Source organism: Carettochelys insculpta, chromosome 3 (assembly GCF_033958435.1).
Source record: "Carettochelys insculpta isolate YL-2023 chromosome 3, ASM3395843v1, whole genome shotgun sequence".
Classification (NCBI taxonomy): Eukaryota; Metazoa; Chordata; order Testudines; family Carettochelyidae; genus Carettochelys; species Carettochelys insculpta.
Window position 1 is genome coordinate 135,605,219 of NC_134139.1, and position 20,342 is coordinate 135,625,560.

A 20,342-nucleotide genomic window follows, 5' to 3' on the forward strand; every position below is an offset into this window, starting at 1 on the left:
GCAATACACAGGCCTTCATAGCAACCTATTTCACAGCAGTAACAAGTCCAGCCAGATTTAACCTAAACTTCCACTTCTACCCTCACTGATATGGTGTTATCAGCTCTCCTCCCCTTTTTATTTTGCTCAGGCCAATTCACTCACTTTTCTTTTTTTAACTAAGGTTTCAATCCCTGACAATTCAGGAAAATAATCTGAAAACCTAGTTCATGGTTACATTGATTTTTTTTTTGTGTGTGTATGTATTCTTCAGATTACACTTTTGAAAAAAAAGCACAAATATTTACTTAAAATATATGCTCTCACAAAATCTTCAGAAGACCATCACTTTCATGTTCCAGTTATAAAATGCTTTCCATGACAGTAGTAAACTTCTCTCAGAAAGGCCACAAAAATGTGAAGGTTAAAGCATGAAGCCATTTAAAACATTAACCGAAAGGCATATAGAAGGCTTTAACAGAAGTTTTAAATATCAGCAGCTCAGGACAACCTCTGCGAGATCTCGCCACCTATCTGAAGTTACATCTACACGACAAAACCTGTGGACCATCCACACGAAAAATGCGTTCTGTCAACATACCATTGATAGAACTTGGCGCTTTTGTCAACAACCTTCTGCCTCTCCCCCATGAGGCAAAAAGCCGTTCTTGACAGAATCTGTCAACAAAAAAAAGCCACACAGATGCTCCAGGGGGCCCTCTGTCAACAGACAGGGCTTCTGGGTCATTGGGGCAGCCCCATCTGCTGTGCTTCCAGTTGGCCGTTATGTCGAGATAGCAGCTGGGCAGTCTGGCTGCTCTCTCTCGACAGAGTGGATTGACAGAGCGGTCCACTTTCATATGTGGCTGCAATCTGTCAATAGAATTTTTGTTGGAAGATATCATCCAACAGTAACTTCTGCTGACAGATCGCTGTACTGTTGACATAGCCTTAGACTGCATTTGTGCAAGTCATTTATGTTGTGAGTACACAATATATTAAAATAGTTTTCAAAGGTCAGCACTTTTTGAAGTATAACCTCAAGAGTTTATTTCCCCCATTTTTTTTTAAAGTCCCTTTCGAAGAGCCTTTATACAAGAAATTTTATGAAGCATGTATAGTTAGTGAGTAGAATGAGGGGCAATTTGTCCATAGTAATGCTTAGTTGTGGCCCTCTTCTAAAGAGTAATTTTAAATGAAGCTACAATATGAATTTATACGAAAAAGAAATAGGCAGCCTTATTTTGTGAACTGAACATCCAATGATTAGACTAAGAATCCAAAGAATAGGAATGAATCCTTTCCTTTTCCCCACTGGCTAAACCCTTCATATAAAGGAAAAATATTCAGCAAATTGTTTGGATAAAAATATTTCATTTATCTCCCTTCTGTCTCTCTCTCTCATAATTAAGTCAACTCTATCTAGGAATGTTAACCTCTGAACTTCATGGACAAATATCCAATTTTTCTGGCATAGAAATACTGCTGAAGATTTCTCTTAATTAACCACTGAAAATTCTAGGAAAAGACCACTATTGGAATGTTAGTACTTTTTTCCCATCTATTTTAAAGAATGTTTATTATTCTTATGATGTGGCCTATAATTTAAAAATCTGTTGCATTATGTAGAAGACTTGTATTAAGTTCATTATTATGTCTTACAACAGTATTTAGCAAAAGAGAAGCAAGTGTAATTGCAAATACAACAAATCAAATGGAACACCTTAACAACTGAAATTTACAAGCAACAAATACAAGTCCATTCAATATCAGTGGTGAAGTCAACAGCAGAACCTATTTTATCTGCTTACTAATTCATTTTATTAACATATATTTACACAAGCATATCAAATTGTAAAGTATTATTTATAAAATCATCAATGGCATATGAAAGTGTGCACATTTAATGTATGAAAATTAGAACTATTAGGTTTAGTAACAATAGACTAAATATACTGTAAGCAAACCATTTTTTTTAACAAAGTTAAAGCAGTCAGAATATTTCACTTTTTGCCTTTTTTTTGGGGCAGGGAGGCTTCTTTTCAGGTTTTGTAAACACCATTCTAAAAAGAAGACCAAATGCGAAAAAGATGAAAGTCTCAAACCACCTTTTACTGCAAACACAATTTTGGGGATATTTTAGGTTGGCTTTTACCTGGTGTACTGCACTGCACCCAACCTGCAGGAAATCAACAGCCTATGCAACTTGGTAATATCCCTATAGGTTTTTCTCAAAGCCAAAAGAGTTTTGGCAAGAGTGGGAGAATACTTAGAACAACTATTTTTGCTGGATACCTATGTCTATTACCTTACTATTCAAGCTTGATTTTATGCAAGCAAGTAGGTAACATTACAAGTGTAGATAATCGAAGTATACTCTAATGATAAGTTGAAACTGATTTGATAAATTAAAACTACACTGGCTTCAAAACAAATAAAAATATAGAACTAACATAAAATTATATAATTAACTAATACAGGCAAGAATTTAGTTGGTACTCTTTCCATGTTTTCTCTCAAACATATAATGCACCCCATGTATAAATGAGGATTTAAATTACAATGGAACATGACAAAGTATTGTTAAATAATATCAAGTACCTCTGGGAATAGGTTACCACCAGAAAAACAAAAACATTGTACCAGAGACCCCAAATGGTTAACATTTGCAGAATTTCTTTTCAAGAAACATACCGTAAAGCGTAAAAAATTCTGAACCAAACTCCCTCAAATAAAAATAGTATACATAATGAATATTTGCTCCTAAGAAACCTCTCTAGGAATCATATCTCAAATTGTGTGGTAGCAAATGTGTCCTTCAGTTACATGAACAAAATGAACAACGTAATCGGGGCATTAGCTACAAAAATCACTCCCACCTCACCCCTCAAAAATGAAACAAAGCAAAAAAACAAACAAAAAATCTAATACTGGTCACTTGCACTCCTTAACAGTTTTATTGCAATTCATTCGCTAACATAGAAAGATGAGAAATAATAGTGTGTACAGAACTCACTGGAATTCATCGAAAAAGATGTAGAAATTCATCTTTAATTCATCACAATAAACTCTGGTTAAAAACCTTCAAAACTCCAACTCATGAGATTAAAGATGACTTCTCAGTCCATACTACTATATCCCTGTAACCATAATTTTAAAGTGTAGCTGTGAAATCTGGACAAACTGTTATATTATGATAATTACTACAGAAGTAAATAAAAGAAAAAAAACCCACAGCTGTAAAGTAAATTATAAATGTATGGATATATGTAAAAGAATCAACTTGAAAAAGGACTTATTTCTTGAAATGCTATACAAAGGGTCCATCTTAGAATTTTAATTTTATAGTCAAAAGTGTTGCTATCAGTGTCTTATATACCAAATGTGCACACTGTGGTAATATCTTTTTTATAAACAATGCAAATCAAAATTCATATCCATCACTGTCTGCTCTCCTTCAAACTACAATTCTATAAGGAAAGTTTCTGAAGCCAAGGCCATCTCAACCATTCTTAAATTCCTGAATGCAGTGAACATCTTTTTCCTTTCAGAAACAATAATATTCTGACTGTTCACTGGAATTAAATTTAGTTAAACCTTCACTCATCTGTGACTGAAGATTTTCTGGGCCTGAGAACAAGATCTTTAAGAGGGGTGGTTATTGCTTGAAGTTCTTTTCGAATATTGTCTGCACATTCTTCCTCCTGTAGATTATCCACTGTGTTGTCATCTCCTTGCCCAAGTTTATAATTCTGACCAACCAATTGTTTCACTACTAAACCCTGGTATTTGACCAGAAGAGAATGTTGGTCCTGAGGGGAAAATATGAAAGAAACAGGTTAAGATTATTTAAGGCAGCACCACTAACTTCATAAGCTTAAAGTCAGAAAATCTTTTTCCATCAAGACATTTTACAATTTAAAATCTCGCATGAATATTTTGTGGCATCTCAAAAATAAAATGTCTATAGTAATCAAAAAAGCATCTGAAACAGCACGCTTAACCACTGGAGAAGGGAGTGCCATGCCATGAATAACAGCTACCACTTTGGGAGAGTAAGACATCTGAAGCACATTTTTGGGAACATCTTGGATTTCCTTCAAAACTAAACTGAAAGAAGTCAGATTTTATTCTCACTTCACAGAGGAGATGTAAAAATCAGAGAAAAAGGGCCTTTTCAATGGTCCAGCAAAAATGAATCCAAAGAAGTTGCAGAAACCTGTAGACTGATGAATATTCATGGTGTGGATCCCATAAATGTCAAGAGTTTGACACCGATATACCTAATTTCTTTGAATCATCCTCACAGATCACTGTAATTTACAGACAACTTGTGTCAGATGAAGCCACACGGAAGGAGGCTAGACAGGTAGTGCCAATTAACAGACTGAGTCAGATAAAACAGAGGAGTTTTATATTCCATACCTACAGAACTGGTTACAAAAACAAGTAAATCAGTTTCATTCAGGTTTGTACCATGCTTTGCTTACAAAAGTGTGACACTAAAAGATGTTATTACAGAAGTAGAATACCTCTGGGATCTTAGTACTTAGGAAAGTAATGATTTGTGGTACACATCTTCCTGGTGCATGAAGCATGCAGTGTGTTGAAAACTGAAACAGCAGGACTGATGTCAGGTGTAAAACAAGAGCTGGATCTTCTGTGTTTTTCAGTTGTTCAATGAGAGCCTGTCTATGCTGGAAGAGAATTTGCCTAAAAAACAAAAAGTGCAGAGTGAAAATGCTTTTCTCTGTTTTGTTCTTTATGAGGTTGGAATTTCTAATATGTATTTTGATTTTATGGACTTTAAGCTTTTTCCTCCTCGCAAACTGATTTTAACATCAATGGGTGGCATTTTTACAATAATCAGAGGAGGCCAATCTCAGAGGCTTTTGAAAATACAACCCTGAACTTTTAAAATGCCGTCTCTATAAAAATGATTTGAAGCAGCCAATTCCATTATCAGAAAAATTAGTTCAAACTTGGTACACTACGTACAAGTTAAATGCCTGATGTTTGGAAAGATGCCTTATATTGGCCGAAAAAGAAGACTCCCCCCACCCCAAAAAAAAAAAAGTTATCTCCTTCCCTATCCCTGACCTGACTGTGTTCAATTGCTACCAAGATAATTATCAAGAACGCATTCAGAAATAGTGTTATATTTCTCACTTTGAACAATTCTTTAAGGTAATAAATACAATTTAAAAGTTACCTTTCCTTTTTTTTGTCCCCTTTTTTCACCATAACATCACAAGCATCTGCTGAGGAATCAAGGCACAAAAGAAAGTCTTCTAAACTCTAACAAAAAAAAAAAATTAGACACGCGTATATACACATGTGTATACAGACAGTTAATTTGTGCTAATGGCTAAAATCCCAGTTTACATAACATTATTTTTTGTGTTTAAAATTATGGCATTCAGATCTTAGAGAGAAAATTAAACAATATACGAGGAAAACGATTTTGTTTAAAATAAAAACACAAATCTTTAAATGATTATATTTTTAAATACTAAAGAGTATGAAATTAAGTAATTGAATACAATTCATTCTAATGCTAATATAGTGTGGAAAAAATTATGATCTCTCCCAGGAGGTATTGCAATATTATATATTTTTTAAAGGAAAATATTATAAACTATTTTGTAGATTAGGCAGTAACCAGGTTTTTTCCCCAGTTTTGTTTTACAGCTGCTATAATCCACATTTTAGTATCCATGATTACGACAACTACATGCCTATAGAGGTGAAGGGGAATCAAGAATTTTAGGGTGAGGATCCATGAAATATGAAGAGTTCCAAATGAAGGTGAAGAAACTGCATTTTAATCTCAACTATCAACATCCTAAATTGAGAGTGCCCTCCAGCCCCTTAGAAATGTTTAAGGTATGAAGATTTACTTATTCTTACTGATTTACAACAATTTGGATATAGAATATTTGTATGCAGCTTTCACGGCAACAGTAATCACCTATCAGAATCTTTAATTCAGCTGTTTATTAGTGGAATGGATAATATGATCTGTAAGTTTTTGGAGCAAATTACCTTGCCATTCAGAGAACTATGTAGCTTACTTAAAGGACCTCTGGTTTCTTCAGGTAATTTAGCTAAAATCTTTTTTCTGACCTGTTGCGGGGGGGAAAAAAGTATAATATTGTTTTACAGATAAATTTCAGGCTTACTTTCATATCAGTACTTTATAACTGAAAAACTGCTGCAAATAATTATGAAAGAGTATCAAGATTGTGATTAATAAAATGAAACTGCCTTAAAGAAGAATACAAATGTTATCTACATACCTCACTTGTAATGGCAGTGCAATCTTCAGTTGCCATCATTAAATCGGCAGCAACAAAGCTGAAAATAAGATTTGTGATATCTGTACAAATGGTCTTCAGCATGTGTTTGGCAAGATTAGTTTGTGTCTCATCTGTAAGATATAATTTATTTCTGTAAGCAAAAGCAGAGTAGGAAAGTAATTTATTAGGTTGTCTAAACCACCCACATGACAGTTCACACTTCCCTAAAGCAGTGGATCCCTTGTGGCGGCCTAAGGACTAAAGGTAGTCTACAGAAGGTAAGCTGGATTTGTATGCAAGCTCTCCTTGTTTGCAGATGCTGCTATAAGGGTCCATTGTTTTTCACTTCATGCAAGACCCCAGAGGCCTGAAAAATGCAACTAGAATGGAAGAGTGAGAGCAACTGATACTACTAGGAGATACAGCTACATAAGAAGAAACTGGTGCCAGAGGGCAGCTGAGCCATAAGTGGGACTGAAGCCGCTCATGGGAAGCAGGAGAAAAAGGAAGAAAGCAGTGAGGTTCCAGAGACTAGGGGTAAAGAAACAACACTTCCAATTAAGAGGTTGTTCTGAATATGAAGAAATATGAGAAGCCTTGACTACAGTATATTGCCTAATGATTTATTTTAACTGATTCACATGATGATGGTTTTTGCTAGTTCACTTGGGAGACTGTTTCATAATCAAACAGATGTCACAATCAGGATATTTTTCCTGATAGCATAATTTCCCTGTTCTTAGTTTCATCCTAATCTTCCTATAGTTACAATATACACCCTTGCAATATCAGTGTAATTCTTTTCCCTCCTTTGCATTTACACCATTTAAATAAAACTACAGACTGAGCCTCTCTAATCCAGCATCCTTGGCACCTGACCGGCGCTGGATGAGAGAATTTTTCAGGCCATGGAAGGTCAATATTATCTAGCAGCATTATCAACACTTTCACTGCTTACAGGGCTCTTAGAAGATATTTAGGGGTAAATTACAGCTCAATAACAGCACAGAACACTGAAACCTAGGGGTGATGACTGTAAACAAACTTGACGGAACTGTGGGAAATTTGGCCCCAGCCATGATAAGTGGTCAACCAGATCACTAAAATCATGCCGGATTATGGATGTTGTTGAACGAGAGCATTCCGAATTAAAAAGGTTCAACCCACTCAATGACAGCATAGTTTCTCAAATTTAACCATCTGTCACTCTTCTCTTAAGTTATTCAAATTTCATCATTTTTCTAGTATTATGCTGTTAATGCTTGGTTTAAGGAAATATTTATTGTACCTGTAAAATGCTTTGTTCCCTTTTCAAATAACCGGATATTACTGTACAAGTTTGAAACCTCTTCCTGCAAGTCCTTGATGGTCCGCCTCCTGCTAGCTCCAGATGAAGAAGAGGTGGAAGACACAAATACTGAACGTACCACTTCCTGGTAACTCTTTGTTAGGGGCCTCAGAACAAGAAAGAAAAGGAAGATCTTTAAAGCTACAAAAAAGAAGTAGGTTATCTCCAAATTTATTCACTACTAATGGTAAGGCTTTTATAGTTCTGTTCCACATGGACATTCCAAAATGCAACAAAAATATAGAAAAGCGATAGCATGTAAGTGATGACATATTATTAAAATGAACACACATTATGGCTGCATCTACACGAGCGAGTTATTTCAAGAATTTTTTCGATAAGGGCTCTTTCAAAAGATCCCACAGAGCATCTACACACAAAAAGTGTTCTTTCAAAAATAAATGGAAAGAAGGTGGCACTTCTTTTGAAATCGCCCTTCCTTTCTCCTTTCAGGAAGAGGGTCCCCTTTCGAAAGCTTCTTTCAAAAGAAACCATGTGTAGATGCTCCGTAGGCCCTTTTTTTTGAACGAGCGGTCCTCCTGGGGCCTGATTTCTTGATCCCTGGCCCATTCTTTCAAAAACGTGGGGGCTGCGTGGATGCTCTCTTTTGAAAGAGCAGATTGCTCTTTCGATACGCCTGTTTGTGTGAGGACTCACTCTTTCGAAAAAGCTCTGTAGAAAGAGATCTTCTGGAAAGACTTCTTTTGAAAGATCTCTGTTGTGTAGACGGAGCCTATATGTTTCTGGTACTTTCTGCAGCACAATTTGCTACAATACAGTTAAGTCCTTGTCAATATTTTCAGTTTCAAAGAGCAACAAAACTTGTCCCTATACCCAAAAAAGAGTGGGGGAAAAGTGAAAGAGATGTCCAGTAAGGAAGCTATTTATATTCTGTTCCAAATGGTAACTGAACTGAAGTCAGATCAAGGAGTGGCATGGCGTGTTGGTTTTCCAAGGTCACTCTCAGACTACAGACTATGCTGACTGTCAGATACCATAATACAGTTTGCCACCATGCAGATGAAGAATTTCGCAGAATGTCATATCAGCACAGATTTCTGATATACTAGGAGGTTTGCTATATTATACTGAGCCTCACTAAGTACCAAGCACTAAAATTCTGGCTTCAGTCTGTCTGTGTCTACACTAGCTCCCTACTTCGAAGGGAGCATGGTAAGTAGGGTGTTGGGAGATTATTAATGAAGTGCTGTGGTGCATATGCAGCACTCCATTAAGCTAGTTCTACCCTGTGGCAACTTTGAAGTGTCGGCTTGCATGTAGCCACAGCTAACCCATATGTACTTTAAAGTGCCTGCGCAACTTCAAAGCCCCTTTACTCCTCAAAATTTTGATGCTACCATGCTCCCTTCAAAGTAGGGACCCAGTGTAGATACAGCCTCTGTCTCTCCCACCCCAAAAAAGTATATTCTAGTCAAACCAAGCAGGAGACTCATTCTGAATGAGAAATACCTAATTTTACCATGATGAAGTAGTGCACTTACCTTATTAAATGTTCAGCAAGTTCTATTATAAGCTCTTCAGGACAGTCATGTATATGGCTCCTTAAAACATCTTGAACCTCTTCCTGTGTCATGAAAGGAATCTCCTGGTGCCTACTCCTACCTGCAATGGTCATGAGCAACATTTTAATGGCAGAAGACATCACAACAGCACTAACCCCTAACGTGAAATGAATCAGCAAGGGATGTCAAAACATATGACTGACACCGATGCAAGTACAGCTGTATGACAAATAAAAAGACTGATATTTCTCTTCAGATGACATGAAAATACAGAGTAGTAGTGCTTTCAAAAATTATCCACAAAAGGTAAAAATGTCAATTATAGATTTTTTTCAAATTTGTTACTTGGTGCAGACATTTATACTTTTATAATGCTCAAAAGCCAGACAAAATGACAGAGCACCCTTTATTCTAGGTTGTCATCTAAATTTTAACACGCAACAAATGAGAGAAGAAATGGGGGTTTACAGCAATACAATCACATAGTTACTCAGTATATTCATGAACATATCTTGGTGGTTTTATATTTTTTCAAGTTGACTTTTTTTAAATTTAGCATGACATTTTTGTGGAAGCTGCAGAAGAAAGGAGTTCTCAAGAGAATTAAAAGGAATGCAAGATAGTGGCTTGGAAACGTTGCGTGGGAAGTGGATTCCATGCATAAAGGGCAGCAAAAAGAGAGATGCAGATCTATATAAAGAAACAGAAAATGAGGTATCAAGAATGGCAACACTGTCGAGTGGCAGGGTAGAGGTGATGAAGCAATAAAGGTTGGACAAACAGGAAGAGACAGAGTTACTTGTTCAAGGTCTTGGAAGTGAGGACATGGTTAAATTTCAATTTATATAGGAACTTCTTTCAGTCAAATTGGTTGGGAATTTGAAGAAGAACTCTGTAAATAAAAGTCTGCCACATACCATGCACCAAAAATTATTAAACTCAGCACATTTATTAGAACATATTAATATTTGCAATGACTGATTTGAATCTAAACTACTGAGGATTATACTTTAAAAAACCCCTGCAGTGGCAGCATCTGACCTAGTAGATAAGCAGACAGATGAATTACCTCTCAATGATCTGGCCAACACCTAAAAATTAGATTGACCTAGATGTGTCACTGACAGATATGAAAATATCATACACTGAGGCTGTGTCCTCAATAAAGAGTTTCGTCAACAGACGGGGCCTTCTGTCAACATAACTCAGGGAGCATCTACACACATAAAGCATTCTGCCAACAGAGTCTCGACAAAACTCTGCATTTGTCCTGAACTCTGCAAAAGCCCCGTTTGTCAGCAGAACCACGTCTACACTGCTTGATATGTGGCACAAATATACACATTAGCCTCACGAATATACATATTAGTTGTGCAAATATGCAAATGAACCATTATTTGTCATTTTCGAGACTGCTTATTTGCATCAAATTCTCAGCACTAGGGCTCAGTGCGGACAGTGCCCAGAAATGCAGTGTAGATACTTCTCTCGACAGAGAGGGCTTCTGGTTCACTGGGCAGCCCTGTTTGCAGAGCTTCCAGTCAGCTGGTCTGTTGACAGTGGGCAGGGCAGACTGGCTGTTCTCTGTTGATTGAGCAGATTGCTCTGTCTATCTGCTTTTGTGTGCAGATGCACTCTGTCACTCTGTCAACGCAGATGTAACCTGAGTGTCATCAGGTGAACACCCGCCCCGCCCCCGGTCCCCAGTACAGACACAGCTAAGTTGATGGAAAAATCTGTCCACTGACATAACTATTATCTCTTGGAGGGGTGGATTAGCTGTATCAATAAAAGAGTCTTCTGCTAATGCAGAAGTGTCTATACTATGATGCTATAGCAGCAGAAATACAACACCATGCTAGTTAGAATTTACCAACATTTATAGCAAAGCAATGTTTCTCCTTTCATTTAGAAAAGAAACAGAAGTATTATAACTGTGCTCACTTTTCGACTGCAACCACTACAGGTCACTAAATCAAAGTGAAAACTTTTACTTGGATGATTTCCTTTTCAAGGGAAAAAAGATCATTTATTTCTAGTCAGTCATTACCAGGATCTGTCAATTAAGGTAGTTTAATCTTGGAATTAGATGAGAATTGCTTGGTTTATCATACATTATTCAGCAGATATTTAAAGACCAAATAGGATCGGCATATTGAAATCAAGGTTATTTTCTACATTTTGTGAATTTAGTAAAAATTCCACTCCATATCTTTTTACTTCGATTTCTTTAAGGATTGCTTACCATGCTCACTATGAATGCATATTACAACACCACAATTTACTCTGAGATACATTTTCATTTATACAAATTAACCCAATCAACACATTAATATATTTTGATATTTTATTTGATCAGATAGCTGTGACGTGGAGAAACATAGGAAGAGTCATAAAAGCACAAGGTAGAGCATACCATTGTATGTAGATCCTACATAAAACAAAATTACAAACTTGTGCTACTTGCTTGTGATTCCTCATCACTGTCAGCATCCTTTCTTCCTTTCTTCTTGATCTTCTTAATCCTGATCTCTCTGGCATTTCCACCACCTCCTCCTCTGACACTTCCACTGCCCTCTGGTGGCAAATTATTTGTTTAGTACACAAGGAAGCATCCTCACATAATACAAATATTTCATAACTATGGTAACAAATGGGGCTGGACTATCTGTAGCCTACAATATATTTTGAAGATTAGTGAGTCTGATATTTAAAAAACATGCAAAGAAAGATCCTGATTACAACTTTTTTTAGTCATCACTTCATTATTAAAATAAAATGAACTTCTAAAAATGTGACTACTCCATACATCAATTTATATAGCTCATGCAAACAACACTGGTTAACTAACTACTCCTGATAGATAACAAAACTAGCTATCATTGCCCAACACATGAACAGGTCATCTGATGGCTGAAAATAAGATTTTATTTGTTAATGGAGGTCAGTGCTGCTGAATAGTTGAACTACTCAACAAGATTAATTTTACTGTTTCCTCACAAAAACTTACAAAGGAAGCACACTTGAACTTCCTTAATCACGGGTGTCTGTGATCTGGGAACAACTGTAGCTCTGACCCCTACATGGCTGGACTGCAACTGCCGGGGGGTAGGGGAGTGAGTGTTGAGGGCCAGATTCAGGGAAGCCACAGGCTGGATCCAGCACATAGGCGCTGCCTGCCAAGGGGAAGGAGGAAGCATCTCTGAATGCTGCTACTTCCCCCACCCTCCACCTGGGGGAATGACAGAGCAGGGATGCATTCATCTGGAGGCTTTTCCACACACTGCTCCCATTGGCCAATGGAAGCAGCAATGGGGAGCCACCTGTACCCCAGAGTGGGCAGCACATAAACACCCCCCACCACCACCCTCATGCCCAAACCCTACACTCCTTCTCCTCACACACCTTACCTCCTTCCCAGACCTCACCTCCTCACCCCCAGCACCCTCCTGCACCCTACCTCACTCCCTCCCTGCCAGAACCCCCTCCGTCCCTCACAGCCCATGTGCTCCTTTTTAAATACAGTGCATTAAGGATTTATCTTATGGCCTGTTACACATGTACAGCACTCTACAATGGTTTGTACATACAAAAGCCTTAATAAGAGACTCTGCGTACCCTTCATTACGGCCAACACCCATGGTCTGGAAAATTCCGTAAACCAGCACAGCCTATTTCATGGCTGTGGAACTAAAAAGGTTCAAGTATATTCAAATACTTGTACTACACAATTTTCTGGCTATTGTATTTGATATGCATTTCCAAGCCTGGCTACTCAGTCATGTCCTGGGACCATAACACTTAAGCAGCTATATATTTGGGTAAGCTCTAGCACTTTGCAGTTTCCTTGGGTGGGGGGGAAACAGGCTTTTTGTAGATTTATTTGAACTATGACTGAAGCTGAGCAGGAATCAGTCTTTCATTAACAATACAATAAGCAGAAATGATAAAAAGCTATTTTAAAATAAGCTATTTAATAATTTGCATCCTATCTTTCACTCTGTGGATCAACACACAAAACACGCTTCTTATATTATTGACGTGCAACCCAAGATTTGACCTGTGAAGAGGAGAAACGGAACAGCATGTAGGCCATAGTTTATTGACACCAGGTGAATGGAATGAAAGCCTAGTTAGAGAAATGATACCACAGCAGGCTTTCAACTTCATTTTTTTTTAAGAACTAACTTGCAAAAGTACTGTTAGTGTTATCTTAGTGTCTGTTTTTAGTTTGGGCGCAGAGACACACCATGGACACATTTTAGAATTTCATACATATAAAACTGTCCACCACTAAGAGCAACTAAATAGGTGGTAAGTAGCATCTGTCATTATTTCCCATGTATGTAATAATGGTATGTGGAACCTTACACCACGGTGATGTGGATCTTCTTGATGCATGCTACATAACGGCCAAAAAGGAAACACCACATCACTAAAGCAGATTTACCAGGATGCAAGATATATTACATATGTATGTGACTATATTTATATGCATAATTTACGCTTATGACAAAAAAGACACCAGCAGACTGGAAGTCATTCTATTTATGACAGTTCTATTAAAGTTCAAGCTCCTCTTTAACAACCATGCCCTAGAAAAATCTGCCGTCTCTTGGGGTGAAATGAGTTTGGTTTCCATGCCAACTCAGTCCCGGCCTCTTGAGAGTGGAAACTAATGTTCTATTTAAAGATATGGTTAGACTTGATATCCAATAAAGCTAGATATTTTAGCATTTTGATTCTGTTGCTTGCAAAAAACACAACACTATGGAACTAAAATAAATTTCTTAATTGCACTATTTAAGAATTTATTGTATTATGTTTACCCTGATGAAAGGTTTTCAGTGATTACTGAACACTATAGTTTCAGGAGGTTTTTACACATATTTACATGCTGGAGCAAACTGAGATCTATTATAAACAACTTTATTGCTAAATGGTGTTATGCAAGCTGACACCCTTTATTAATTTGGCCCAGAGCATATTTAATAAACAACCTTGTGAACCTTCAGATTATTATTATCTGGCAGTATAATAGAGAACAGGCTACCAAATTATGCATGGAGAGGACACCCTGGTTCCAAAACTCACTCCTACTTCATATGACTAGCTTTTTTGTTTTGATAGGATATAAACTAGCACGGCTCCCTCTCTGTTACTACTTCCTATGGTTTGGATTTGATGAGTTTTAGAATACACCACAAAGCTCACCAATTTCCCCTGCCTTTTGGAAAGTAAGGGGAAGGATGAGGATGGTGATTTGGGGGATGGGGATTTTTCAATGCTTACTTTTTGCCTATCATTGATTAGGGGCTTAGGTGAACCTGGTGGAGTTTTAAAACTTTTCTAAATAAGTATGACCAAGAAGAGACAGGTGCTCTTCTATATAAATAAAAATCAATCCAAATGTGATTTTGTGTTGTGCCCCTGCTGTGCTGGTCACACCGCTGACATCTGCCTCCCTGCTCTCTGGGGCACTCAACAACCCTGTCTTGGTGGGCCAGATCTTCTGGTCTTCCTGAGCCAAGTCAGAGCTGGGGTTACTGCTTCCCCAGCAGAGCAGCACAAAGGCTGAACCAGTATAGCTCTGATACAGCTTAGTTTTAAAGACTCAGCCCCCAAGAAACCAATTGCTGAACAGGACCCAAACCCCCAAGCAAACCCATCTTGCCCCATGTAAAAGTTTCACAGAGGAAAAGCTCATAAGCTTAGCTCACTTTAGCAGTTAAAAAGAGATATGTATTGTGGTTGCTCCCTCTCCCAGGCACCAATTATTTATAGTGGCCTTGATAATGAACGAAAGGTATTAAGAAAATACCAGGTTTAAGATGGTTTATAACATGGTATGGACTAACCACAGTTTAGACTTATAGGGCAAACACTACCATTCACAAGTTGGTGGTTTGAATAGTGAATCATTAAACACCTGAAGTTTCAGGAATGATCTGCATTAACACATTCAGAACTATAAACAGATTCACACTTCATATTTCTAACTTTGCATACAAGAATGATACATGCATAAGCGCAAGATATACAGATCCAGCAGACTGTAACTATTAAACAGATATGCTACATTACCTGCTTTGCATAAAGCACCTCTGAGTTACGCATATTTATTTTCATAAGCCAATCTTCAGAAAGCCTGGGGCGGAGCATGACATTAAGTACTTTACCTGTTGCTTTCTTCCTTCTTTCATCCTTTCTGTCTTTTTTATTAACAGATGAATTTTCTAAAATAGAAGCCTGTTTCAGTTCCTCTTCTGTGACTAAATTTACAGGGTTATTTTTCATTTCCTAAAATGAAGATAATTCATTAAGTTTCAAAGTACAAATGAAGATTATGACTAATACAGCATCACTCATGCCGTATAAACATTTTAAAAAATATTGTCTTAAACACAGAATGTGTTCTAAATGCAGAACAGGAAAAAGATACTTATTTTCCTCCTCTAAACACAACAACCTGCCCTGCAAGCTTCATTTAACAAAGCTGGTTAATAAATAACTGAATGTAAAACAAATCCAGGAAAAATTACATTATTTTACAGTAATCAGTCGAGAAACTAAAGTGTTTAAATATGTCACCCTCAATTACTGAAACAGATTTCAGAATTATAGCACTGCACTTTATAACCTGTCTGTTATTTCCATCGTTATATTTCAAATCATAATTCTCCAAAGAATATGGGATTCACAGTCAATAGTGTTTTCTGTGTGCATTCTAATGAATTTAAGATAATAGCACACATGACAATTGGCAAAAGCAGACCAAGGCACTGACAGCACGTGGGGTGAACGAGCAGCCATGCCCTGGAAGGGAACCTAGCAGTAAGAGACTAGCAGGGATTGTGGAGTATATGCTGGTCCAATAGATGATTTAGGAAACTGTGATTCTTACTCAGATTTAATAATATAGGGACAGTCCTGGAAAATCAGGATTGCTGGAAAGGTTTGAATTTACTCTTGCTTTCCTCTGTGTGGTTAAAATTACTTATGGAAAAATAACAGCTTACACAAGCAAAACTGAGAAGAAGCATACTTTAAAAAAATCAGTCAGTAAATAGCATGGGGAAATGCAAGTTTTTGATAAAGTGCAACTTTTATCTGAATTGGAATGCTGAAATAACATGCAAAAGTCACAATGATTTCTTTATGATGGCCTGACATACTTAAAAATGATCCAGAAAAATCGTTCTCTACAGCAACCTTGGTCAACAACTTTGATTTCCCCAATCTTACACTAATAGAACAAGGAATCTAGGTATTATCTGATGTCCTAAGTGTGCCCAGATGTATTTCTCAACTTCGTTGCAGTAAAAAGTCAAATTACTGATCCTCAAACACTGAGAAATTCTAAAAAAACTTTTCAGGTTCTCCTTATTTTTCTCAACTTATTAATGGGAATGCACTTGGATTTCTAAACACAGGAAGCAGTCATTTTATTTATAAACCACAAAAATTTCAATAACTAAAATAGGGCCTGATGCTGATCCCACACATATATTTCATGCTAGAGATTTCAATGAAGTTCTCATTTACTGTGATGTAGGTGACATAAAAATAAGGTTACGACTATAAAACATGTAAAGATATACAGTGCAGATGTATAACTTTGATATTTATGGATTGATCTGACAGAATCTTTTAATCAGGTTTAATAAAACATCATTTAACTCACACTTACAGAAAGTTCAATAATGGATTATAATAGTGTACGTATCTAGTGCTTTACAAACATTATGTGGGCAGGAGCTGAAATCTGGCTATGTAAAAATGGCACCTGCAGTTGCTTGGTTTTCCTCCAGCATATGTTCTTAATCATAGCCACCTAATTTACCACTTAGGGGAGTTTAGGGAAAGCTGCACAAATGCATCCAACAAAAGGACCTGGTCCTACAATAATTTTTCCTTGTGTTAGCACTCCAGATCTCAAAATCAGCCAAATGCTTTTCTGGCAGCATCAACAGAACATAATTAAATTCTTTATAGACATGTTAGGTTAAAAGAACATACTGCCAGATCAGGCACTTGAGGGATGGCATTGGAGAAAACTTTTACTCTGAGTAATATCTGCTTTGAAAGACGATGACAAACCCATGGCATCTGAAGATGTCATTTTTACAGGAATAAGTTTCTGCCCTAAACCATAATACAAAGGATAAAAACAATACAATTAATTTCAAGTATGGTTAAAACCTGAAACATACACACATCCAGATATACATGACAACATACCTTTTCTGCTTTTTGGTGCATCAAATCACTGAACAGATCTATACAACTGTTTATAAATTTCTCGCTGACTACAATAGTGTCACTAAATATTATAGTTGACAATTGCTTATTGAAAGCTCTCATCACTTGTTGAAGCAAAATTCCAGCATCTTCCATGGATAATGAACTGGGCAGAAGAGTCTAAGATTAAAAAACAAAATCATTTATATATACTGCACAAAATAGTACTTTAAGAAGATCAGAAAAGGTCACTTTTACATGTATTAAGAGGATCTACAACATACAGTAACTGTTTAAAACAATCCCAGAGGGGTAAGTGTGTTTGTCTGCAGCTTCACAGGTAACACACAGTCCTGTAGCACCTTAAAGACTAACAAATTTATTAGGTAATGAGCTTTCATGGAAGTGGGTCTTACCCACTGAAAGTACATTATCTAACAAATTTGTAGTCTTTATGGTGCTATAGGACTGCTTGTTATTTGTTTAAAACATACAGTAAAAGCTTGGTTATCTAGCACCTGGATAACCAGCATGCTACAAGCTGGCCCAGCCCATCAGCCCCGGGATGGCTATTGGGCCACCAGTGACAGCAGCGGGGCTGGAAGCAGGGCCAGTAGTCAATATCCAATACATTTCATTATTTAGCCCCTGCAGTTCCCTGGAGATGCTAGATAATAGAGCGCTTACTGTATTATGCTACACCTGAACTAGATGTGTCCTCATGTTTTAAATTAACTTTTAATCTTGAAAGACTCCCGAAGTGGCACAGGAACACTAATTAACTTCACCCAGCAATGATATATAGCTGCCTGTGGGAATGCAAGGTGGCAACTTCTTAAAAATGCATCCCAACAGAGTAGGATAGAAAATAAGGCAGCATATTATTGTTAAAATGAGGTCCAATGTCCAACATCCTCCTATTTTGGTAAAAAGCGTACCAGACAGTCTGTTTTAGACCTCCTCTAACAAATGGCACCTCTAGAAGTACAGTGTTCCCTAACACAATACTGGGTTAATGGCTCTGTACTGAATCAGAGAATGAGTTTGCCATAAATGTCTACCTACAAAGCTTGAGTCAGCTTCAGGAAAGTTTAAGGTAGAGAAACAGTAGTTATGTGTTTTACTTGTTACTAGATCAAAGTAAATTGAAAATTCTGCTTAAAACTAACATTACTAGAGGATATATGACCAAAAAAAAGGCAGAAATACACCAAACTGAAAAAAGAGCATACCGCTATATCCACCCACGTTCCAGAGCTGATGGCTTCATCTACTGATGCCTCTACCTGATCCACAATTTGCTGACCAACACAGGCTGCTTTCAGAAATAAAAGCTTTGTGGACTTGTATCTTTTCTTTATATAGCTCACAGGGTCTGGGATACCAAGTCTGGACAGTGCATCAAATTCTATAAAATTTAAAAAGTTTATTAAGTTTTATCCATTCATTGGGCCTAAAGAAATAAAACTTTCCAAGAACAAATACAAAACAGGGAAGACAGTAAAACTCTTGATGACCCAATGGTGCCCCATAGAAAAAAAAAACCCAAAAGAACAAAACAATAACAACAAAAAAACCCATGATATTTAGAACCCATTTCACTGACTGGATATTTATGAATGCCTACAATACAATGTAAGGAAAGGATCTGAGAAATAAAACCTAAACATTAGGGCTGTGTCTTCACTACCCCTCCCTTTTTGAAGGGGCATGTAAATACAGCAGATTGGAAATGCTAATGAGCTGCTGATATGACTATTCACTGCCTTATTTGCATAATGGTGGACACTCGACCACCACTTCACTCCTTTTGAAGGAACCCCATCTACATGGCTAGTTTGCATTTCGAAAGCAGCACTTTTGACATGTTGAGTGGCTGTTATGTAAATGAGGCACTGAATAATCATACCAGCACCTCATTAGCATTTTCGATCTGCTGTATTTATATGCCCCTACCAAAAGGGAGGGGTCATGTAGATGCAGCCAAGTAACACACAGGCTAAGTGTGCTCAGTCAAGGCGAAAAATATTTATGTTGCCACTCATTCAAATTAAAGGGATAAAAGCTAGCCAGTTTTCATTCTGCAGCTTCTTTTTCAAGCTGCAGCAGAGGCATTCTGGCGATTTTTCTGCAGACCTAGATATATTGTTCTACACTTGATCCACATTTGGAAGGGCAACCTCACAATCATATGACTTTTTAAATGTAAGGCGAGGTTCAAAAAAAGTTATGGTATTCACCTAGGAATGCTTCCTATTTATTCTCCATAAGCACCATGCTGAATGGGCTTTTCAAACACTGACACTTGCATGAAAACAGACTGATTCTTTTTCAAAACTTCATTACCATTTGAAGTTTCTCTCCTTCCAGAAATCATAATCATTTGTGAAATGATATGCATCTCCGTAGCAATCCATTGTAATGTCAGAGGATTAGATCTTCAGATAAGAGCTAATAAGATGCTCAGATTTCTAGGCAAGAAGGAACCATTGTGATCATCTCTAGTCTAACCTCCCATATAACACCATCCACAGAATTTCTCCAAAATAATTCCTATTGCACATCTTTCAGAACTCTTAAGCCTTGCCAGCCTCAAGTTAGACACTCAAGAGCTACCTACCTATGAAAAGCATCCTCAAAAAACAGCAAGCTAAACAAGAAGCTAACCTAGCCAGGAGTGAAATGCAGAACACATCCAGCCCATACAGCCAACAGACCACAGATTAGGGCACTCCCATGAATTCAAGTTTCTGCTTCAAATCAAACAGAGATTCAAACCTGGGTCTCCCACTTCTCTAATCACTAGCATACTGAGCATTCTGAACAAACACTCCCACCCCCCTGGTGTCGTTTGTGAAGCACTGTAACAAATATGCATGCTGAGAGAGCCTAAAGGCCGCTGCAGATGAACTGGAGAGGGAAGTAACACCTAGTCTGAAAATCCTGTTGGGT

General features: G+C 37.3%; 1 protein-coding gene across 1 annotated transcript in view; it reads right to left on the bottom strand.

Moving 5' to 3' along the window:
• Positions 1-332: 332 nt before the first annotated feature.
• Positions 333-20,342, bottom strand: part of UFL1 (UFM1 specific ligase 1) — a 38,262-nt gene continuing 18,252 nt past the window's right edge. Inside the window, exons 9-19 of the mRNA XM_074990863.1 lie at positions 18,623-18,798; positions 17,391-17,570; positions 15,329-15,449; positions 11,604-11,726; positions 9,129-9,249; positions 7,567-7,733; positions 6,279-6,409; positions 6,025-6,105; positions 5,192-5,277; positions 4,512-4,692; positions 333-3,791 (exon numbers count right to left, since the gene is read on the bottom strand). Of these exons, the coding sequence (XP_074846964.1) occupies positions 3,579-3,791; positions 4,512-4,692; positions 5,192-5,277; positions 6,025-6,105; positions 6,279-6,409; positions 7,567-7,733; positions 9,129-9,249; positions 11,604-11,726; positions 15,329-15,449; positions 17,391-17,570; positions 18,623-18,798 (1,580 nt within the window). The 3' untranslated portion in view covers positions 333-3,578. The remainder of the gene's footprint in view (positions 3,792-4,511; positions 4,693-5,191; positions 5,278-6,024; positions 6,106-6,278; positions 6,410-7,566; positions 7,734-9,128; positions 9,250-11,603; positions 11,727-15,328; positions 15,450-17,390; positions 17,571-18,622; positions 18,799-20,342) is intronic.